At 35.7% G+C, this 24,877-nt stretch overlaps 1 protein-coding gene across 2 annotated transcripts in view; it reads left to right on the forward strand.

Moving 5' to 3' along the window:
- EIF5B (eukaryotic translation initiation factor 5B) overlaps positions 1-24,877 on the forward strand; it is a 96,407-nt gene that overhangs the window by 25,724 nt on the left and 45,806 nt on the right. For both annotated transcript variants that reach the window (XM_035001776.1, XM_035001778.1), the window contains exons 2-8: positions 13,510-13,635; positions 13,737-13,821; positions 14,464-15,136; positions 17,014-17,228; positions 17,612-17,762; positions 23,338-23,436; positions 23,893-23,982. In XM_035001776.1, coding sequence (XP_034857667.1) covers positions 13,510-13,635; positions 13,737-13,821; positions 14,464-15,136; positions 17,014-17,228; positions 17,612-17,762; positions 23,338-23,436; positions 23,893-23,982 — 1,439 coding nt within the window. The remainder of the gene's footprint in view (positions 1-13,509; positions 13,636-13,736; positions 13,822-14,463; positions 15,137-17,013; positions 17,229-17,611; positions 17,763-23,337; positions 23,437-23,892; positions 23,983-24,877) is intronic.

The following is a 24,877-nucleotide window of genomic DNA, read 5'->3' on the forward strand; positions in this document are numbered from 1 at the left end:
TTTTTTTTGGTTTTGGTTCTCTTCTGATTTGTTTAGTGTATATTTCTCTGGGGTTGTAGTTGCCATTTTAGTATTTTGTTCTCTCATTCATCTATTCTTCTCTGGACAGAATGACAAGATGGGAAAAACTCAACTCAAAAAAGAGAACAAGAGGGACACCTGGGTGTCTCAGTCAGTTAGGCATCTGCCTTTGGCTCAGGTCATGGTCTCAGGGTCCTGGGATTGAGTCCCACATCGGGCTCCTTGCTCAGTGGGGAGCCTGCAGCTCTCTCTACTTGCAGCTCCCTCTGCTTGTGCTCTCTGTCTCTCTCTCTCTGTCTCCCAGATAAAATCTTAAAAAGAACAAGGGGCAGTACTGATTGCCAGGGACTTAATTAGTATGGATATAAGTAAGATGTCTGAACTAGATTTCAGAATAACGATTATAAAGATACTAAGTGGGCTTGAGAAGAGTGTAGAAGACACCAGAGAATCCCTTTCTGGAGAAATAAAAGAACTAAAATCAAGTCAAGTGAAATAAAAAAGGCTATTAATGAGATGCAATTAAGAATGGAGACTCTAACTGCTAGGATAAATGAGGCAGAAGACGGAATCAGTGATCTAGAAGGCAAAATGATGGAAAATAAAGAAGCTGAGAAAAAGAGATAAACAACTACTGGATCACGAGGGAAGAATTTGAGAGATAAGTGATACCATAAAGCGAAACAATATTAGAATAATTGGGATCCCTGAAGAAGCAAGGGGGAGCGCGAAGGTATATTGGAGCAAATTATAGTGGAGAACTTCCCTAATCTGTGGAAGGAAACAGGCATTCAAGCCCAGGAGGCACAGAGAACCCCCCCCCTCAAAATCAATAAAAATAGATCAACACCTCAACATATAGTAGTGAAGCTTGCAAATCTCAAAGACAAAGAAAAATTCTGAAGGCAGCTCAGGATAAGAGGTCCGTAACCTACAAGAGTAGAAACATTAGATTGGCAGCAGACCTATCCACAGAGACCTGGCAGGCCAGAAAGGACTGGCATGATATATTCAGGGTGCTAAATGAGAAAAATATGCAGCCAAGAATACTTTTCCAGCTAGGATGTCATTCAAAATAGAGATGAAAAGCTTCCAGAACAAACAGAAACTAAAAGAATCTGTGATCACTAAACCAACCCTGCAAGAAATATTAAAAGGGATCCTGTAAGCAAAGAGAGGGCCCAAAAGTAATATAGACCAGAAAGGAACAGAGACAATATGCAGAAACAGTGACTGTACAGTTAATACAATGGCATTAAATTCGTATCTTTAAGTAGTTACTGTGAATGTAAATGGGCTAAATGTCCCAATCAAAAGACACAGGGTATCAAATTGGATTAAAGAGCAAGACCCATTGATATGCTCTCTGCAGGAGACTCATTTTATTTTATTTATTTATCCTAAAGATTTTATTTATTTATTTGACAGAGAGATAGTGAGAGCAGGAACACAAGCAGGGGGAGTGGGAGAGGGAGAAGCAGGCTTCCTGCTCTGCAGGAAGCCTGATGCGGGACTTGATCCCAGGACCCTGGGATTATGAACTGAGCTGAAGGCAGATGCTTAACAACTGAGCCATCCAGGCCCCCCAAGAGACTCATTTTAGACCCAAAGACACCTCCAGATTGAAAGTGACAGAGTGGGAAACTGTTTATCATGCTAATTGATATCAAAAGAAAGCTGGGGTGGCAATCCTTATATCAGACAAATTAGATTTTAAACCAAAGACTATAATAAGAGATGAGGAAAGACCTATATCCTAATTAGAGGGTGTATCCAACAAGAAGATCTAACAATTGTAAATATTTATGCCCCTAACATGGGAGCAGCCATTTAGAAAAACCAGTTAATAACAAAATTAAACACATTGATAATAATACAATAATAGTAGGGGACTTTAACACCCCACTTACTGCAATGGACAGATCTTCTAAGCGGAAGATCAACAAGGAAACAAGGGGTTTGAATGACACACTGGGCCAGATGGACTTCACAGATATATTCAGAACATTACATCCCAAAGCAACAGAATACACATTCTTCTCGAGTGCACATGGAACATTCTCCAGAATAGATCATATGCTGGGTCATAAACCAGGTCTCAACCAGTACCAAAAGATTCGGATCATTCTCTGCATATTTTCTGACCACAATGCTTTGAAACTGGAACTCAGTCACAAGAGGAGATTTGGAAAGAACTCAGTTACATGGAGGCTAAAGAGTATCCTACTAAAGAATGAATGGGTCAACCTGGAAATTAAAGAATAATTTAAAAAATTCATGGAAACAAATGAAAATGAAACAACTGTTCAAAACCTTTGGGACGTAGCAAAGGCGGTCCTAAGAGGGAAATATATAGCAATACAAGCTTTTCTCAGGAAACAAGAAAGGTCTCAAATACACAACCTAACCTTACACCTGATGGAGCTGGCGAAAGAACAGCAAATAAATCCTAAACCCAGCAGGAGAAGAGAAATAATAAAGATCAGAGCAGAAATCAATGAAACCAAAAGAATAGTAGAACAGGTCAATGAAACTAGGAGCTGGTTCTTTGAAAGAATTAAGATTGATAAACCCCTGGCCAGACTTACCAAAAAGAAAAGAGAAAGGACCCAAATAAATAAAATCATGAGTGAAAGAGGAGAGATCACAGCTAACACCAAAGAAATACAAACAATTATAAGAACGTTATTATGAGCAACTATATGCCAACAAAGTAGGCAATCTGGAAGAAATGGATGCATTCCTAGAGACACATAAATTACCAAAACTGAAACCAGAAAGGGAAAACCTGAACAGACCCATAACCAACAAGGATATTGAAGCAGTAATCAAAAATCTCCCAACAAACAATAGTCCCGGGCCAATGGCTTCCCAGGGGATTTCTACCAAACATTTAAAGAAGAACTAATGCCTCTTCTTCTGAAGCTGTTTCAAAAAGTAGAAATGGAAGGAAAACTTCCAAACTCATTTTATGAGGCCAGCATTACCTTGATCCCAAAACCAGACAGAGACCCCATCAAAAAGGAGAATTACAGACCAATATCCCTGATGAACATGGATGCGAAAATTATCACCAAGATACTAGCCAGTAGGATCCAACAGTACATTAAAAGGACTGTTCACCACGACCAAGTGAGATTTATTCCTGGGCTGCAAGAGTGGTTCAATATCTGCAAATCAAATAAAGGACAAGAACCATAGAGTCCTCTCAGTAGAAGGAGAAAAAGCATTTGACAGTACAATTTCGTGATTAAAACTCTTCAGAGTGTAGGGATAGAGGGAACATACTTCAATATCATAAAAGCCATCTATGAAAAGCCCACAGTGAATATCATTCTCAATAGGGAAAAACAGAGCTTTTTCTCTAACGTCAGGAAAAATGGCAGGGATGTCCATTCTCACCACTGTTGTTCAATATAGTACTAGAAGTCCTAGCCTCAGCAGTCAGACAACAAAAATAAAAAGCATCCAAATTGGCGAAGAAGTCAAACTTTGACTCTTCACAGAGGACATGATACTCTATGTGGAAAACCCAAATGACTCCACCCCAGAATTGCTAGAACTAAAGCAGGAATTTAGCAGTGTGGCAGGATATAAAATCAACACACACAAATCAGTTGCATTTCTATGCACTAACAATGAGACAGAAGAAATAGTAAGGAGTCAATCCCATTTACAATTGCACCAAAAACCATAAGATACCTAGGAATAAACCTAACCAAAGAGGCAAAGGATCTGTACTTAGAAAACTACAGAACAGTCATGAAAGAAATTGAGGAAGACACAGAGAAATGGAAAAACATTCCATGCTCACGGATTTGAAGAACAAATATTGTTAAAATGTCTGTGGTACCTAGAGCAATCTTATACTATTCAGTGCAATCCCTGTTTCCTTGTTTTAATTTGCATTTCCCTAATGACAAATGATGAGCTTTTATCTTTTTTTTTTTTTGCCATTTATTTATCTCTCAAGTGACTGTTAAGATCTTTATTCATATTTTAATTGGGTTCTTTTTTTACTGTTGAGTTTTAAAAGTTTGTTTTTTTCCCCATATTTTGGATACAAGTACTTCAGCCAGTAGTGATTTGCAAATACAGGTATACCTCAGAGATACTGCACATTTGGTTCTAGACTACTGCAATAAAGCACATCAAATCAGTTTTCTGGTTTCCTAGTGCATATGAAAATTATAGTGTACTATAGTCTGTTGTGTGTGAAAAATAGCATTATGTCTAAAAGGCTGTACCTATATTAACTTAAACATACTTTATTACTAGAAAATGCTAACCATCATCTGAACTTTCAGTAATTCATAATTGTTTTATTGGAGTAGAGTCTTGCCTTGATGTTAATGACTGCTGACTGATCACATTGGTTGGTAGTTTCTGAAGTTTGGGGTGGCTGTGGCAGTTTCTTAGAAGATAGCAATAAATTTTGTCGATTGACTCTTTCATAAATGAGTTTACTGTGGCATGTGATGCTGTTTGATAGCATATTTTTACTCACAGTAGAACTTCTTTCAAAATTGCAACAAACCCTGTTGCTGCTTTATCAATTAAGTTTATGTAATACTCTGAATTCTTTGTCATTTCAGCAGTCTTCATAGCATCTTCACCAGGAGTAAATTCCATCTCAAGAAATCATTTCTCTGCCCATCTGTAAGAAACAACTTCATCTGTTAAAGGTTTTATCATCAGATTGCAGCATTTCAGTTTCATCTTCAGGTTCCACTTCTAATTCTAGTCCTCTTTTCTACCACACCTGCATTTACTTCCTCTACTGAGGTCTTGAACCCCTCAGAGTAATCCATGAGGGTAGGAATTAGCTTCTTCCAAATTCCTATTAATACTGATCCCTCCACATGAATGATAAATGTTGTCACCTAGAATGGTGAATCCTTTCCAGAAGGTTCTCAGTTTCTTCGCTTAGATCCATCAGAGGAATCACTATCTCTAGCAGCTATAGCCTAACAAAATGTATTTCTTACATAATGAGACTTGGTAAGCCAAAATTACTCTGATCCATGAGCTGCTATGAAATTTGTATATGACATCTTCCGTTGTAAGGCTGTTTTGTCTACACTGAAAACCTGTTATTTATTGTAGCCATCTTCAGTAATAATCTGAGCTAGATTTTCTGGATGACTTACCACAGTTTCTACATCAGCACTTGCTGCTTCAGCCTGCACTTTGATGTTATGGAGATGGCTTATTTCCTTAAACCTCATGAACCAGCCTCTGCTAGCTTCATACTTTTCTTCTGTAGTTTCCTCACCTCTCTCAGCCTTTATAGTATGGAAGAGAGTTAGGGCCTTCTTGATTAGTCTTTGGCTTAAGGGAATGTTGTGGCTGGCTTGATCTTCTATCCAGGCCACTAAAACTTTTATCAGTGATATGGTGGTTTCACTTTTTTTTTTTTTTTTTAAATCATTTGTGTGTTCATTGGAGAAGCACTTTTGTTTAAGAACTTACCCTTTGCATTCAAAACTTGGCTTACTGTTTGGTTCTAGGGGCCTAATTTTCAGCCTGTCTCAGCTTTCAACATACCTTTTTCACTGAACTTAATCATTTCTAGCTTTTGATTTAAAGTGAGAGATGTATAACTCTTCCTTGAACACTTGAGAGGCTAATGTAGAGTTATCAATTGGCTTAATTTCAATATTGGTGTGTCTCAGAATAGGGAGTCCCAAGGAGAGGGAGATAAATATATGGTGGAAATGGCTGGTTGGTGGAACAGTCTGAACACATACAATATTTATTTATTTTTTTTTTTTAAAAGATTTTTTATTTTATTTATTTGACAGAGACACAGCGAGAGAGGGAACACAAGCAGGGGGAGTGGGAGAGGGAGAAGCAGGCTCCCCGCAGAGCAGGGAGCCCGATGCGGGACTCGATCCCAGGACCCCGGGATCATGACCTGAGCCGAAGGCAGTCGCTTAACCAACTCAGCCACCCAGGCGCCCACATACAATGTTTATTAAGTTTGCTGTCTTATGTGGGTGTGATTTGTGGTGCCTCAAAACAATTACAGTAGTGACATCAAAGATCACTGATCACAAATCACTATAACAAATATAACAATAATGTAAAGGTTTGAAATACTGTGACACAGAGGCACAATATGAGCAAGTACTATTGGAAAAATACTCCAGGCAGGCTTGCCACAACCCTTCAGTTTGTAAACAGAGTATCCATGAAGCATAATAAAGGAAGGTGTGCTTGTATTTTCTCTTTCTCTTACTGTGTGGTTTGTGTTTTCATTTTCTTATCAGTATCCTTCTAAGCAGAAGCTTTAAATTTTAATAAAGTCTAAATTATCATTTTTTCTTTTCATGAGTTCTGCTTTTGGTTTTTGTTTTATCTTAAACCTCATTGCCACACCCAAGGTCAACAGATTTTGCATCTTTTTTTACTCCATTGTCTTGATAGTAAGCTCTATAGTAAGTCTTGAAATAGGGTAAAATCCTCCAACTTTGTTCTTCAGTATTGTGTTGACTGTTCAGCCTTTTGCTTTTCCATTTAATGTGTCAAATCAGTTTGTTGATATTTGCAAAGGAGTTGAATCTGTAGATAATGGTGGAAGAATTGACAACTATATTATCTTCCACTTCATGATCATGGAACATTTTTCTGTTTGTTTAGGTCTTTATTTCTTGTTTGCGAGTATTTTTATATGAATAGGTGTTGGGTTTCATAAAATTTATTTGGTGTGGCAGTTAATATGATCATAGGTTTGTTTTTTTTTTCCATAGCCTGTTGATGCGGTTGATAACGTTGCTTTTATGTATATTAAACCCAACCTTGCATTCCTGAAGTAAATTCCTCTTGGTTGTGATGTGTAATCTTTTTTATATGTGGCTGGATTTGGTGTGATAGTATTTTTTTTCATCTGTACCTTCTGTCTTTGTCTAGTTTTGTTATCTGGATAATATTGGCCTCAGTGTTCTTTTTTTTTCCTCCCTCCCTTCTGCCCCCTCCCCCTCCTCTCTTTCTCAAAAGAGTCTGTGAAGGATTGAAGGTAATTCTTTTTTTTTTTTAATTTTATTTCTTTATTTGACAGAGAGTGCACAAGCAGGGGGAGCAGCAGACAGAGGGAGAAGCAGGCTCCCCACCGAGTAAGGAGCCTGACATGGGACTCGATCCCAGCACCCTGGGACCATGACCTGAGCCAAAGGCAGTTGCTTAACTGGCTAAGCCACCGAGGCGCCCCTGAAGTTAATTTTTTATATGTATCATAGAATTCATCAGTGAAGCCATCTGGGCCTGGACTTTTCTTAGTGGGAAACTTTTAGATTAATGACTCAAGTGCTTGTTAAAGGTGTATTTAGATTTTCTACTTTTTGAATCAGTTGTAGTAGTTTGTCTAGGAATTTGTCCGTTTCATCTAAGTCATTGAATCTGTTGACATATTGTTGTTCACAGTGTTTCTTATATTCAAATTTTGCATATCTGAAATAAGTTCCAGTTGGTCGTAGTGTATAATTCATTTTATACATTGTTGGATTCAGTTTACTAATATTTTTTTTTTGAGGATTTTTACCTCTTTGTTTATGAAGGATATTGTAGTTTTACCTTACACTGTTTTTGGTTTTGGTATTGGGGTAATGCTATCCTCACAGAATGAGTTAGGGAGACTCTGCTTTTATTTTCTAGAGATTGTGGACAAATCGTGTAATTTTTTCCTTAAATGCTATAATTCACCAGTAAAATTACTTGGGCCTACTGCTTTCTTTTGGAAGGTTACAAATTAGTGAATCAATGTGTTTACTAGATACAGGCCTTTAAGGATGAAATAGGGGATAGTATTATAGCTGTACATCAAAAAGATAAAAAAAGATACTTTGAACAACTCTATACACATGAATTTGATAACTTTAATGAAATAGACTTCTCAAACTATTGAAACTCACCAAGGTGAAATAGACAGTTTGAAGAGCCCAATGCCTGTTAAGGAAATTGAATTTATAACTTAAAATGTTCTGAAAAATAAATCTTCAGAGTCTGACGTTTTTACTGGTTTACCAAATATTTAAAGAAGAATTAACACCAAGTCTATATAATCATTTCTGAAAACAGGAGAGGAGACCCTTCCAGATGTTTTTATGAAACTAGTATTACCCTGATTTCAAAGCCAATTGAAAGTGGTGTGCACAAAAAAGAAAACTACCAGCTGATAACCTCATAAATCTAGATTGCAAAAGTTGTTAATGAAATGTTAACAAATAGAATTGAGTACAACTACATCTTGGCATTATATAAAAAATATACAGCATGACCAAATGGAGTGAATTCAGGTGGATGCAAGATTGGTTCATTATTCAGAAGCCAATCAATGTAATGCACCCTGGTAACAGGTTAAAGAAAAATTATTTATGATTACACCAGTTGATGCAGAAAACTTAAAAATTTTTTTCTGTTTTTATTTGATACAGAAAGCTTTTGACAAAAATACATCACCCATTCATAATAAAACTCAGAAAACTAGAAATAGAGGGAAACTTCTTCAGTTTGAAAAGGTTATCTACAAAAAACCTACAGCTAACATAGAGGTGAAAAACTCTGAGATTGGGAACAAGGCAAGGATGTTCGCTTTCACCACTGCTGTTCAACATAACACTAGTTTTAGCCAGTGCAATAAAGAAAGAAAAAAAGGAATACAGATCAGAAATGAATAAAACTGATCTTATATGCAAATGGCATGATGTTTGTAGAAAATCCATTTTAAAACTCAGCACTAATAAGTGAGTTCAACAGGGTTGCAGTATACCAGATCAACATAAAGATCTAATCATATTTTTGTACATTAGTAATGAGTATGTAGAAACTGAATTTTAAAATCTCCAATTATTTAAAAAATACTAGTTTTGTGAAAATTTCAAAACACTGATGGAAGAAATCAGTGCACCCTGGTAACAGGTTTCTCCATAAATAAATGGAGAAACATTGTCTTCCAGTCTATGGATATAACATAATGAAGATGTTCTCTTCAAATCTCTTTGTATATAATTAACACAATTTCTATTAAAATTCTAGCAAGACTTTTTTCATAGATATATACAAGATTATTCTAAAATATATTTGAAAAGTCCAACTTAAGAATAGATAAAACAATTCTCATAATGAATAATAAAGGGAGGGAATCATTTCACCTGATTTCAAAACTTACTATATAGCTCCATTAATCATAATTGTTAATGTCAGAGGGAGAGACACATAGATCAGTAGAGAATAAAGGACTCAGGAATAGCCCTATACAAGTATAGCTAAGTGATTTTTGACAAAAGTGCAAAAGCAGTTCAGTGTAGGATGGATACTTTAAAATGTTCCTGAAGCAGCTGGAGTACCCATAGGTTTAAAAAAAAAAAAAAGATTAAAATAGATCATAGATTTAAACAAAACATTAAAGCACACAATTGTTAGAAGGTAACAGGTTTTATTTTCAAGTTCTAGGGCATGGTGAAATGTTCTTAGTCATAACACCAAAAGCATGATTCATAAAATTTTGATAGAGTATCTTGTGAAAATGAAAATTTTTTGCTTTGATAAAAACCCTGTTAAAAGATGAGCTCCAGACGGGAAGAAAATGTATAAACCGTATTCAACCAATGACTCAGAACATAAAAAGAGTTCTCAAAACTCAGCATTCAATCAGTCCAATTATAAAATGGGCAAAAGATATGAACAGACATTTCACTGAACAGTACGTATGAATGGCAAATAAACGCAGGAAAAAATGTTTAATTACCCTAGCCTTTACGGAAATGCAAATGAAAACTATGATGAGATACCACCACATATCCTTTAGAGCATCTTGAACAGTACCCATTAATATCAAATACTGTCTGGAATGTGGGGGGGAAGAAAATGGACATCTCCATATATTGTTGTTGTGAATATTAAATGGTAAACTCATTTTAGAAAAGAGTTTGGCTGTTTCTCAAAAATCTACACATAACTTTTTAATAGCTTTATTTTTAAAGGCCATTAAGTTATATTTATTGTTTTGATGGAAGAATGTACCATGTGAAAACAGTACAATAGAAAATTGCTTTTTATCTCTGTAAATCAGTAGTAAGTTTAGAATAAAGGATTGGGGGTTGTCATAGGAAATATTAATAGGAATGTTATGGGTTTGTTAAAGGGAAAAGTGGTTTGCAGAAAGATATACCTATAGAAAAATACTTTTATAGAATTCTTGAAGATTTTAAAGCTTTTCTTATCAGCATGACTGGATTTTAGATTTGATTCTTTGGTTTATTGAAATCTTAAAGCTGTAGTTTGTAGTGGGGAGGTATAGGAGTAGCACTGAAAATGTAGGTATAAAGTTTCAACTGATATTATATGTGTGTCACTTTCATGTCCTGTCATTGCAGTATGGTTGACTTTTTAGGACCTCTTCCTGAGTCTGGGGGAGAAACCAGTACATATTGAAGGAACACTTTAGAAACCATTGTGGTTAAGACTTAAATTGTGTTATGTATCACTGATATATTTTGTAGGTATGTTTGAATTTTTCAGACAATTTCAGAAACTTGGTTTCCCATTTTTAAGGAAGGCAGCACAATTCTGATGTCAGATTTGGGAGTTCCTGGTATGCTATTTTCTAGCCTTTTGTAAATTCTTTTTATCATCTTTAAGCTTAACTTCATGGAGTTGTTAGGAGTAAATGATATATAGTATGTCTAGCGGTTGATCAGCACAATGCTTTGATATATGATAAGCACTCCAAAACTGTCAGTCTTGGGAAGCCTGGGTGGCTCAGTTGGTTAAGCGTCTGCCTTTGGCTCAGGTCATGATCCTGGAGTCCCAGGATCGAGTCCCGCCTTGGGCTCCCTGTTCAGCGGGGAGTCTGCTTCTCCCTCTGACCCACCTCCCTCTCATGTTCTTTCTCTCACTCTCATTCTCTCTCAAATAAATAAAATCTTCAAAAAAAACCAAAAACCTGTCAGTCTTTTAGACTAGCCAGACTCAATAGCATGCAAGGGAGCCCTATAGACTGTTACCCTGGAGATGTTTGTTTCAGTAATATGAAACCAAATGACTGCTCTGGAAATATAATTAGTCACAAGGTATTCTGATAAGATGAATATAGTTCAGGTGAGAGCTGGCAGATTTTTGGAGGTGAGGTGCCAAACTTCAGTCATTAACCATCTTCCCATCTCACCCTGTGTTTAGAAGCTTCTGTGGTATGAAATATTGGCAGAGGTGCCTTTGGAGATACTGCTGGTTGATGCTTGGCCGGGCTTAGGTTTCTCTTATTTAATGAGACCTAAGGATGGTTCTTGATTCTTTCCCGTCTATATTTAACACATCCAGTTGGTCACTTAAGTGCTGCTGATTGATTCCCTCAATATGTATCTTATAATATCATTTTGCCTGTCACTGCTGCAAGTCAGGTGTTCATTATTTCTCATTATAAATAACTATAAAAGCTCCCTAACTGGTCTTCCTGCTTCCTAACTAGTTCAGATTCTAGTCTGCCCCTCATACCAAAGGGAGCTTTCTAAAATGCAAATTTGGTTATGTAAGCAGAGTTAAGAGTCTGTTATTGTGGAATCAGAACTTCTGGGTTCAAATCCCATCTCTGTCTTGTGTGATCCTGGGTGAATTCTCCATGCCTTGGTTTCTACATTTATTAAAAAGGATAACTACTCAAATTGGGCCCAAAGTCACTTGGAAAGATTGCTAAAAATACGCTGTCTAGCTCCACCCCTGTTACTGGGTCCCTTGATCTTGGGTTGGGTCATGAAACCCATAACTTAACGAAAAACACCCCAGTTGGTTCAGATACCCTTTTATGGGTTTTCTTTAGACACCATGTACTTTGTCTTTAGGTTTTTGTACTTCTTGTGTCTGATATGATATGCACACCTGCTTTGTCCAGCTCCTTCAGCACTTGGTTCCAGGCTTGTCTTCTGCCAGGAAGTGTCTGACTTTATGATTATGCATTTCATGCTTCAGGAAGTCCTCTCCAGGGCGCCTGGGTGGCTCAGTTGGTTAAGCGACTGCCTTCGGCTCAGGTCATGATCCCAGGGTCCTGGGATCGAGTCCCACATCGGGCTCCCGGCTCAGCGGGGAGCCTGCTTCTCCCTCTGACCCTCTCCTCTCTCATGCTGTTTCTCTCTCGTTCGCTTTCTAATAAATAAGTAAATAAAATCTTTAAAAAAAAGAAAAAAGGAAGTCCTCTCCAATGCAGCAGTTCAGTGTTACATAATCTTTCTCAAATACACTGTCTAAAATATAGGACAAAAGGGAATTATTTCAGTTCTGGACAACTATTATAAAAGCATAAATTCCTTCACTTCTTGGCATTTGGCATTTTGCAACTCCTGGTTTATTGATTTGCTGTCTCTTCTAAGACCCTTGAGAATAAATTTTATATCCTCAGTGTCTTGTTAATCTTAAAATTATATTTATCATAGAGCTAAAGTTATTCTCAAGAAATTTTCTTTACTGAAATGAAGCATCTTTATGACGAGGTGTGCAAAGTGGGGGGTCATGTTGCATGAAGTCTTTGTTTTCTTTTTTCTTTTTTTAAGGTTTTATTTATTTGTCAGAGAGAGAGAGAGGGAGAGCACACAAGAAGAGGGAACGGCAGGCAGAGGGAGAAGCAGGCTCCCTGGTAAGCAAGGAGCCCAATGCAGGACTCGATCCCAGGACCTCAGACGCTTAACCAACTGTGCCACCCAGGCGTCTCGAAGTTTTTGTTTTCTTACTGTATCATTTATTTGGATTCATCTACCTTTCATATTTGTACATCTCAGACTGACTTCCTTGGTTTTCTGTAGTTTTTAACTGGAACATAGTTTGGTTTATTCCAATATTTGTAGGTGAGGACATTGTGGGATAGAACCAGAAATGAAACCAAGAATGTAAAAGATTATGAGCAGATTTGATTCTGGGTTTTGGATGTTTTATGTGTTTTATTTAGTAAATCATTCCTAATTCATTTAGATTTGGATGTTTTGCCCAAGGCATTCAAACTTTGTGCATCTTAGTTTTCCTGTTGGCAAAATGAGATAATAGACTAGGTGGACTCTAAAGTTCCTTCCAGCTCTAAAATTTCTACTATTCCAAGTAATAATGAATAGCTGTTCAAATATTTAGGTGTTGCTATTAATAATAAAGTTATAAGACTTGTTTTATCTTTTAAGCTCTCTCCATTTTATAAATCATTTGTTTCAGGCACACATCAAAAAACTTTGGTATCAACAAAAGTTAATTTCCTTCTCTTGTTACCTAGATTTTCCTGGAGCTGTTCATTATAGTTCTTTCTGATACGAGTGTAACTTTATTGAAACAGATGCAGGGAGGCTGATAAGTAGATATAACTCAAGTATTGTCATGAAAGAACTTGCCAAATGATTTTTCTCAGTGGGCTGCTAATACATGAGAAAAGTCAAAATGTTAAAAAAAAAACTTCTTTGTTAATGTGGTAGATTATTTTGCTCTCGAGTAACATTTAGGTCTTCTTTGTTTTCATTTAAGTGCCAAGGATGACATTGATCTCGATGCCTTGGCTGCAGAAATAGAAGGAGCTGGTGCTGCCAAAGAACAGGAACCTCAAAAGTCAAAGGGGAAAAAGAAAAAGGATAAAAGAAAGCCAGACTTTGAGTAAGTATATTTCAAATATATTTGATTTTTATTAGCTTTGGTACTAGATTGACTTATTAAGCTAATTCAGTGCCTCAGAATATATTTTAATCCTTTTCTAGTGAAGACGATATCCTGAAAGAACTGGAAGAATTGTCTTGGGAAGCTCAAGGCATCAAAGCTGACAGAGAAAGTGCTGCAGTAAAGGTGAAAAACAGACCATTGTTACCTGTTCTGTGTCCTAGTGCCAGTTTTGGGGAGCTGCTTTTGGAAGCTTTTGAGCAGTGTGAATATGTTATTTAAAAATTTCTATAAATTCTGATGCCAAAGAGGGAAAACAATTTTTAAGAAATGTGTTTTAAGACTTTCACAGATATAAAAACATTTATTTGGGAATTTAAACGTATTTTGTGATAATGTTGCCTATTCATAAAATTAGTACATTTGGAGGTAGAACATTTCCCATCTTCGGTGTTCTGTGTTCTTTCTTTTTCATTCTTTGAATTTGAATAGCCTCAAAGTAATGGGAAAGTGATAGGCATATGTTTTTTTCTTTCCTTTTCCTCATAGGCTCTGTATGCCATTTGAGAAGGTAGTGAATGTGAACTGATGATTAGTACTTGCTTCAGAGCACCTGGGTTCTGACATTTCCAGTGAATGTGAAATGTGCCTGAGGCCTAGGCTAGCTTCTGGTACTTGGTCGAGTTTTATATTTGTAAAAATGGACCTTATTTTGAAGTTATTTTGAGAATTTTTTCTATGTGTACTTAGTAAAATACATGATTGAGGACTCTTATTTTAAAAAATAAAATGTAACTATTAAAATCTTTAACAATGGAAATTTTTTAGCCAACAGAAAATAATGAAGAAGAATCCACCTCAAAACAAGATAAAAAAAAGAAAGGACAGAAAGGCAAAAAACAAAGTTTTGATGATAATGATAGTGAAGAATGGGAAGATAAAGATTCAAAATCAAAAAAGACTGCAAAGCCAAAAGTGGAAATGTACTCTGGGAGTGATGATGATGATGATGATTTTAATAAACTTTCTAAAAAAGCTAAAGGGAAAGTTCAGAAATCAAATAAAAAGGGGGATGGATCAGAAGAAGATGAGGATAACAGTAAAAGAGTTAAAGAGCGTTCCAGAGTAAATTCTTCAGGTGAAAGTGGTGATGAATCAGATGAATTTTTGCAGTCTAGAAAAGGACAGAAAAAAAATCAAAAAAATAAGCCAGGTCCTAATGTGGAGAGTGGGAATGAAGACGACGACTCCTCCTTCAAAATTAAGACAGTGGCCCAAAAGAAGGCAGAAAAGAAAGAACGTGAAAGAAAAAAGCGAGATGAAGAAAAAGCAAAACTGCGGAAGCTGAAAGAAAAAGAAGAGCTAGAGACTGGGAAAAAGGATCAGAGTAAACAGTCTCAAAAGAAATCTGAAGAAGAAGCTGTAAAATCCAAAGTGGCCCTTGATATTGGAGCAGTCCCTGCCTCTGAAGAGAAAGGAGAGACTCCCACAGCTGCTGAAGGTTGGTAACATTATCAAGGAAAGGGCTGAAGGTTTGGTTTGATAGTCCTAAGTTTTGCCCCAAAGTCATATTGGTTTTTGCCCTTGCTTATACAAGGACTTAAGTTTTGAAGGACTTGTAAAAATTGTATCTAAATACTTTTGATTTTCACTGTTAAACATTTATATGTAGTATAAAATATCTTTAAAATGATTTGTGTACAGACTAGGATTTTTAAAGAATTTCACTGTGAAAGAAAACAGTTTTGGTGCTGATAAAGACTGCAAGTTGCCTAAATGATAAATTTATTCTTTTTGATATCTTAGTGTCAGATAATAACAATTCTTCCCTGTTTTAAAATTTTTTTATTTTTATAAATACTTTCCTGTTGTTTTTTATTTTTTAAGGTTTTTAAAAATTTATTTATTTGACAGAGAGAGAGAGACAGCAAGAGAGGGAACACAAGCAGGGGGAGTGGAGAGGGAGAAGCAGGCTTCCCGTGGAGCAGGGAGGCCGATGCGGGGCTCGATCCTGGGACCCTGGGATCATGACCTGAGCCAAAGGCAGATGTTTAACAACTGAGCCACCCAGGTGCCCCAACTTTCTTGTTTTTAAAAACCCAATCCAATCTATGAAATAGAAAAGTAAAAACATGCTAAAATAAGTTAACATCTTTTAAGCAACAGTAAGCCAAGTTTTTATGCCAGAACCAATTAACAAAAAGTAAGTTTTCTAACTAAAATTCTCCTCCTTCAGGAGAATAAAGATCAAATGATTCACATAGGTTTTTTTTAGACTAGAAAGCTTTCAATGGAAAAATTGACCTATCTTTTTTAACCAAATTTTTATTATCTGGACATCTTTGAGGAGTAACACCACAAAAGTAGTTTCATAAACTTTAATGCTGTTGACCTCTTGGAATATAATTATCTATGTTTTTTATTTTGTCCTCCTAATATCCCTATAAGGTAGGCATCATTCCTATCATCCCCATCTTATAGAGGCAGAACTAGCTACAGAATTTAGGCAGGAATTCAGACACCATGGATTAAGAGATACATTAGATACAGTATATCTTCTTCCTGCTGTCAGGATCCTCCTCTCTTCTTGGATCCCTCAGGACAATTTAGAGCAACACCAGTATTGTAGGCTTCTAAGGAGGCAGCTGGACGGTTTTGAGCTATTCTGGCTACCCTCTTGATAGGGCTAGAGACCTACCTTGCTGCTGGCATCAGCCTTGGCCCAATATGGTCCTTGAATTCTGGGGTTTGCTTATCACTGCTTTAGGAAACAACTTTCTTTTCTTTTTTTTTTTTTTTAAGATTTTATTTCTTTATTTGAGACAGAATGAGAGACAGAGAGCATGAGGAGGAGGAGGGTCAGAGGGAGAAGCAGACTCCCTGCCGAGCAGGGAGCCCGATGCGGGACTCGATCCTGGGACTCCAGGATCATGACCTGAGCCGAAGGCAGTCGCTTAACCGACTGAGCCACCCAGGCGCCCAGGAAACAACTTTCTATTTTATTTTATTTTATTTTTTAAAGATTTTTATTTATTTATTCATGAGAGGTAGAGGGAGAAGTAGGCTCCCCACTGAGCAGGGAGCCCGATGCGGGACTCAATCACAGGACCCTGGGATCATGACCCGAGTCGAAGGCAGACGCTTAACCATCTGAGCCACCCAGTCTCCCGGAAACAACTTTTTTATTTTTTATTTTATTTATTTATTTATTTATTTATTTATTTATTTATTTATTTGAGAGAGAGAGAATGAGAGACAGAGAGCACGAGAGGGAGGAGGGTCAGAGGGAGAAGCAGACTCCCTGCCGAGCAGGGAGCCCGATGTGGGACCGGAAACTACTTTTTTAAAAAACACTTTGCCTTTGTTCTTTTTTGGTAGATGACAATGAAGGAGACAAAAAGAAAAAAGATAAGAAGAAAAAGAAAGAGAAGGAAGAAAAAGAGAAAGAGAAGAAAAAAGGACCTAGCAAAGCCACAGTAAAGGCTATGCAAGAAGCTCTGGCTAAGCTTAAAGAAGAAGAAGAACGACAGAAGAGAGAAGAGGAGGAACGCATAAAGCGGCTTGAAGAGTTAGAAGCTAAGCGTAAAGAGGAGGTATGTATTCATGAAATTGTGTTTAACTTAAAAGTCTCTGCTCTGTAAATTATCTTTAACCTTCTAATTCTAAAAGTGTCATAGTTGTATGGTAATTCAGTTACTATTTTGATATAGACAAGATGAAGCAATACAGAAAATCCTACCTTTATTTTTTCAGATGCAGAAATTGGTTATGTATCCTTGCCAGTACTTAGTCTACTTTCATGTGACATTAATTAATACTTATTTTGTATAGCCATTAAAATATTTTCATTTGGATATTCCTAATGTAATACTTTGCATGTATCTCAAGAGCTTTACATTTGAGTTTGGGTTCTTTAGATTTAAATTTTATAATTATGCCAATACAATTTTTGTCTTATTTATGTACTCTTATGCAGGAAAGACTAGAACAAGAAAAGAGAGAAAGGAAAAAGCAAAAAGAGAAAGAAAGAAAAGAACGCTTAAAAAAAGAAGGGAAACTTTTAACTAAATCCCAGAGAGAAGCCAGAGCCAGAGCTGAAGCTACCCTTAAACTTCTACAAGCTCAGGGTAAGTAGTATTTTTAATTGACTGAACAGTCTAGAAGCTTCTGTCATACAGTTACAGGTCTGTAATGGTCAAAAGGAGAATTGAATTAGGCAGAAAATTCCTATGAAAATGCTGTGGGAAAAGTCAAATAATAATGTAAGGAATAGGGATACCTGGCTGGCTCAGATGGTAGAACATGCAGCTCCGTCTCAGGGTCATGAGTTACAAGCCCCACACTAGGTGTACAGCTTACTTAAAAAAAAAAAAAAAAATGTAAAGAATAGGTAAGATAATTACATTATTCTGGGACATGACTTCTATAAAGTGTATTCTAAACACCATATTATTTTACTTGATTTTGCTTTAGTATGTATCTCTAACAAGTAAGGATTTTTTTTTTTTTTTTTAAGATTTTATTTATTTATTTGAGAGAGAGAGAATGAGAGAGAGCACATGAGAGGGGGGAGAGTCAGAGGAAGAAGCAGACTCCCTGCTGAGCAGGGAGCCCGATGCGGGACTCGATCCAGGGACTCCAGGATCATGACCTGAGCCGAAGGCAGTCACTTAACCAACTGAGCCACCCAGGCGCCCATGATTTTTTTTAATGTTAAAAGAGTTTGTATTTATTACATAAAACAAAATTAATTCCTTGACAGCATCTGGTTTTCTGTGTTTAATTTTTCCCCTTATCTCCAAAATGTTCTTAATAGTTGATTTGTTCAAATCAGGATCCAGATTAGATCCACACATTGCATTTGGTTGGTATGTCTGTCTCTCACTGATACCACTACCCATTCTTGTTTTTGGCATGCCCTTTGTCATAGATACTGGATTATTCTTTAGAATTTCTCATATTCTGGATTTATCTAATGGCATTTTCCTGGTGTTGGCTGATATACTTCTCTGTCCCTTATAATTTCTTAGATGTAGCAGCTTGGCTTCCTCCAAGTGTACTGTGTACTTCCTATTGCCTTATATTAGGAGGCATGTGATCTGGATATCTCACTTCTAGTGATGTCAGTATTGATCATTGGGTTTAGGTATTGGCAACTTTGTCCATTATATAAGTACTCCACTGACTTTTCCTAATAATAATTCAATATTCAGCCTAATAATACCAGCTGGTGATCATTGCAGAGTTGTGATATTCTGTCATTTCTTTTGTACTTATTAGCTACAATCTTTAAAGAAAAGCTTTCCCTGAAATGTAGTTCATGCAGGAAAGCCAGGATAAATGCTTAATTCTTAACCTTTATTAATTTTCAGAATAATAAATTAGTGTCTTAGCAACTTCAAAGGTGATCAATGAGTATAATTTTGATTTTTGGATGTATATCATTTTCTTTTAATGGGGTTTTATATAATTGATATGGTTTATCTCATGAAGTCATTCATGTTTTTTATATTCAAATTGTCCCATCTTTGACCAATAGGAGTGCATTCACGTTGGTCCCTGTGAGTTTTTCTACATGACTACAGTATTCTTAGACCCCATCCTTGCTTTCTAACACAAGTTATCTAAGGTTTATCTTGCACATTTTCTGTCTTAGATCTGGAATCACCTGTTTATCCAAGGAGCCTCGGTTCCTTTTAGTCTAGAGACCACAATCTGGACATATAATTGATTATTTTTTGACATATAAAATGATTTAAAATAGTGTCTCTGCTCCACTGAGAAGGATATATTAGGTCTCAATTTCCTGTTCTTATATTTCACAGATTTTTATATGACAGTAATTTTGGTGCTTATGCTATAATTACAGTAATAGGTACCATTTATTGTGTGTGTATTATGTAACTGATGCTGTCATAAACCTTTGACATTGTCTGTTTTCTCATAAAAATCTTATAGGTATTTTCATTCCCATCATTTAGGTGAAGAAATAGAGACTCCGAGTTTTAACAGCTTGCCCAAGGTCATGGAGCTGAGATTTAAACTGATCTGTATGACCACCTCTTAATTATGCATTATATGTTCAGCTGGGAGCAGTAAATACAGAGAAACACTGTACTTAGATTTCAGAAAGTTTTATTCGTAATTGGGGATACAGTTTTTTAGATGAAATTAGAGAACAAATATGAGTGCAACTAGCACCCAGATATCAGATTTGACAGGTAACTATCTGGAATGCTAAAAGCAGTCATGAAGAAATTTGGATAGAGTAATTTGCCAATCTTAGTAATGTTTATGGAGTAGTTTGACTTGTACTTACAAGATTAGATGAACATTTTTTTTTTTTTAAAGATTTTATTTCAGAGAGAGTGCAAGCATGAGCAGAGGGAGGGGCAGAGGGAGAAGTAGGCACCCCATGGAGCAGGGTGCCTGATGCCAGGCTCCATCCCAGGACCCTGGTATCATGACGTGAGTCGAAGGCAGACATTTAATCGACTGAGCTACCTAGGCACCCCTAAACTATACTGCTTACTAACCCATGAGTCCAGGAGGAAGTCTTACTGAAAATTAGAAAGTATCTTGAATTCGAAAAAAAACAAAAAGGAAAATACAACATATCAAAGTTTGTGGGTTGCAGCTAAAGCAATGCTTAGAGGAGAATTTGTAGTATTAAATGCTTGCTTCAGGAAAAAAAGGTCAAATCAATAGTCTAAGCTTCCCATCTTAAACTAAAAAATAGAAGAGCAAAGTAAGCAGAAAGAAAAAAGTGCAGAAAACAATGCAATATAAAACAAGACTAATAGGGAATCATTGAAGCCAGAAGTTAGCACTTTGAAAATATCAATAAAATTGATAAACTTCTAGACCGACTAAGGAAGAAAAGAGACAAGACACAAATTACTGATACCAGGAGGAAAGCATGGGGAAGGATATCATCATTACAGTTCTACAGGTATTAAAATGATAAGGCAATATTGTGAACGGCTCTATGCTAATAGATTCAAAAGCTTGATAAAATAGGGCTATTCCTTAAAAGACATAAACTATCAAAACTCATAAAGATTACTCTGGGAATGAAGGCTAGTTCAGTTTTGAAAATGAGTAAATGTATTTAAAGAAAAACTACATGATCATCTTACAGATGAAGAAAAATCATTTGACAGAATTCATCCATGTATGATAGAAATTCATAAACTGGAAATAGAAAAGTTCCTTATTTTGCTAAAAGAGATCTACAAAAAAATATTCAACCATTGCACTTAATGATGAATTATAGATGCTAAATCTTAATATTATAATTAAGACAAGGATGTCCATTCTTACCACAATCATTCCATGTTGTACTGGAACATCCTAGCATGGGTAATTAGGAAAAAAAAAAGTAAAAGGCATACAGATTGGAAAAAGTAAAACTCTATTCACAGATGATAGCTGCCTACGTAGAAAATATCATGGCATCTAGAACTGAAAAAAAAACACACACACAAAACCCTACAGCTAATAAGTGAGATTAACAAGGTTCTAGATAGGACCAGTATGCAAATACCAATTGTATGTCTGTATGCTAGTAATTAAGAGCTGAAAATCAAAACAGTATTATTTGTAGTAGCACCCCCCCAAATAAACTGGATTTCTTCATTATAATTCTAATATTTGTGGGATCTGTATTCTGAAAACTATAAAAACATGAAAATAATCAAAGACCTTTGTAAATGGAAAAATGTTGCATTCACTTGATACTGTTGAGATTATCAGTTCTCCAAAATGACCTCTAGATTCAGTGCAATTCCAGTCAAACTTGCAGCAGGATATTTTGTGAGTATCTATAAGCTATTTCTAAAATGTGTATGAAAGGGTGAAGGAGTTAGAATGGCCAAAATATTTTTGGAAATAACATACTTGGAGGACTCAAAATACCTGATTTCAAGACTTACTATAAAGCCATGGTAATCAGTAGTGTGATAATGGCAAAAGCAGGAATAAAGACAAACAGATCAATAGAATCGTCTGTATATGGTCAGTTTTGGGGAAGAGGCAGTTTAATAAGTAAAATACAGTGTTGACGACAACTGATGTTGGAACAGTTGAGTATCTAGATGCAAAAACAAAAACCCAGAATACCCAAAAGCCTACTCTTAAATCTCACGCATTACATAAAAATTCACTCAAAAAGATCATAAATCTAAATCTACAATGTACAACTACAAAACTTTAGGGGAAAAATAGTAGAAAATCTTTGTGACCTTGTGTTAGTGCTTAGTTTAACTTAAAAAAGCATAATTCATAAAAGGAACGTATTTGGGAAGTCCAGTTAAAAACTTGCTCTGCAGAAGACACCACTGAGAGAATTCAAAGACAATACCTGAAAATCACATATCTGACAAGGATTAATACACACAGTATGTGAAGATAACTTAGTATTCAACAATAAGGAGAGCAACAGCCCTATTTAAAAATGGGCAAAAGATTTGAACAGAACTATAAGCAATGAAAAGAATGTTTAACATTAGTCATTAGGGAAATTCAAATTAAGACCACGGTGATATATTGCTACATGTTTATTGAAATACATAAATTTTCATAACTTGTCTTTTTCTGGCAAGTATGCAGGACAGTTGGAACTCACCTACTTTACTGGTTGAAATGCAAAACTGTAAAGTCAGTTTGGAAAACAGTTGGCAGTTTCTTACAAAATTAAATATGTATTTATCCCATTATTTATATTTATATTTATTTATATATTTATATAAATATATATAAATATTTATATAAATATATATAAATATATATAAATTTATATATATAAATATATATATAAATATATATAAATATATATAAATTTATATAAATAAATTTATATTTATATTTATATTTATAAATATGTATTTATCCCATTATTCCCACTCAAAATATTTACCCCAGAGAAATGTTCACACAGAAAACTGAATACGTATGTTCGTAGAAGTTTTATTCATAATTGTCAAAACCTGGAAAAAAAGTCAAATGTCCTTCAGTTGTCTACAGAATAATGGAACTGTAATATATCCATACAGTGGAATGCAATAGAAAGAAATGAAGTATTAGTACATATAACAATGAGGATGACTCTAAAATCCATTATGATGACAACAGCCCAGACTATAAGTTTCATTTCTGTGATATTTTGGAAAAAACAAATCTTTTGGGATAGAGAACAGATCAGTGGTTGCCAAGGGCTAAGGATGTAAGTACGGTTTGATTACATAGAACAGCACAGGGTGTTGGAATTGTTCTGCATCTTCATTGTGTTTAATAACTACACATTTTTCAAAAGTGCCAGAACTGTACACCAAGAAAGTAGTATTTTAGTTTATGTAAATTTTAAAACTCCTTCTATAGAAAAGAGATTTTTCCATGAATGTATGTATCTCTGAGGTGAATAAAATGTTATCTTTTTTTTTTTTTTAAGATTTATTATTTGTCAGAGAACAGAGCACAAGCGGGGGAGTGGGAGGCAGAGGGAGAAGCAGGCTCCCTATTGAGCAAGGAGCCTGATGTGGGACTCGATTCCAGGACCTTGGGATCATGACCTAAGCCGAAGGCAGATGCTTAACTAACTGACTGAGCCACCTAGGCTTCCCTAAAATGTTATCTTTTTAAGTAGCATTTCTTAGATGATACACAAATAGAATAAATCTAAAGTTTTTCATTTTTATCCCTTAGGTGTTGAAGTGCCATCAAAAGACTCTTTGCCAAAGAAAAGGCCAATTTATGAAGATAAAAAGAAGAAAAAAACATTACAGCAGCTAGAAAATAAAGAAGGTTTGTATACAAAGGGACCTGTGATTTAAAAACAATTTTGTTTGCCTTTCCCTACAACCTTCGAAACAGTATCTTTTAAAGAGAAACCACAAATCAGAATTATATATTGAAACTTATTTCCTATACCTTGTTTCTTATTATTGTTAATCATTCTCAACTGATTTAAATGACAGGTTAATGGAACAGTGCTTTTGTTTGAAAAATCTAGATCTTCCCCAAACCAACTATTCTTAACTATCATTCTTACTTTTCTTTTCCTTCTCAACCTTTTGTAATTTCACATTGTTCCTTGAGCAGACTGTTTCCTGTAAAATATTTGACTGATATCTAAACATTTTCTAAACTAAAAGAATTTAGGTTTGTACTACTGGTTTTTATTCAGTACTTGACAGAGTATCCCAACAGAAATTTTGCACTGAAAAAGTATTATTAACTTGGTTTCTGCCCCTTTTTCAGTATCTGAACCAATAGAATTATGTGCTGCTGTAGAAGTTGTAGAACAAGGAGTTCCAGAAAAGGAAGAGACACCACCTCCTGCTGAACCAGGCCAGTAGCACTGACTAATTGCTTACTATTAAATAGCACTGATGTGTCAGAAATTGTCTTAGTCATCATGTATTTGGGGAAAGCAAATATCTGGCAGGATGGTATTCTTCATACTTTTCTCTAAACCATTTCTTTCCATTTCCATTTTGAAAAAGTTTAGGGGCGCCTGGGAGGCTCATTCCTCCCAGGTTGAGTATCTGACTCTTGGTCATGGCTCAGGTCTTGATCTCATGGTTGTGAGTTTGAGCTCCTGTGGGTTCGAACTCCAAGCTGGGCTCCACTTAAAAAAAAAAAAAAAAAGTATAGGATTGAGATTTCAATCAGTTTTTAGTAGTGTCAGTAAAATGTAGACAGAATAGAAGTATTTTGGATTTTTTTCTGATGTTTTCATTTATGGGTCAGAAATCTTTGGTGGTGCCAAGAAGACCTGAAGTTCTTTATTTAATCCTTTGGAAGCAAATTGGAAGCATTTAATGACAACTTTTAAAGAATACTGTAAAAATTGGCATTTTTAAACCTCCTGAGAGGTCAGCTTCTATTTACTAAATCAGTAAGAGGATTCAGTTTATTCATTCTGTATGTGTATGTGTTTTGAGGTTGGAGAAAGTATTTGGCTTTTTTTTTTTTTTTAAGATAAACATTGTTTTAATTCATTAGACTAGATATTGATAGGTGAGCCAGAGGCTAGCTAGCTACATGTATGGTTAACAAAATCAAGAGACTCTCTACTGTTTAAAGTTTGGAGTCAGAATAAATAGTAAAAGAGTATCAAGACTGACCCACACTGGTGAAAAATATTGATAGTTCCTTTCCTTCTTTCTCCCCTCCTGTTCTTAGTATAAAAGGATCATTTACCTGGCACAACTCAGCTTAGCATGATGACATTGGAGAAATA

The sequence above is a fragment of the Mirounga leonina genome, unplaced genomic scaffold (assembly GCF_011800145.1).
Source record: "Mirounga leonina isolate KUSES-001 unplaced genomic scaffold, KU_Mleo_1.0 Mir_125, whole genome shotgun sequence".
NCBI lineage: Eukaryota > Metazoa > Chordata > Mammalia > Carnivora > Phocidae > Mirounga > Mirounga leonina.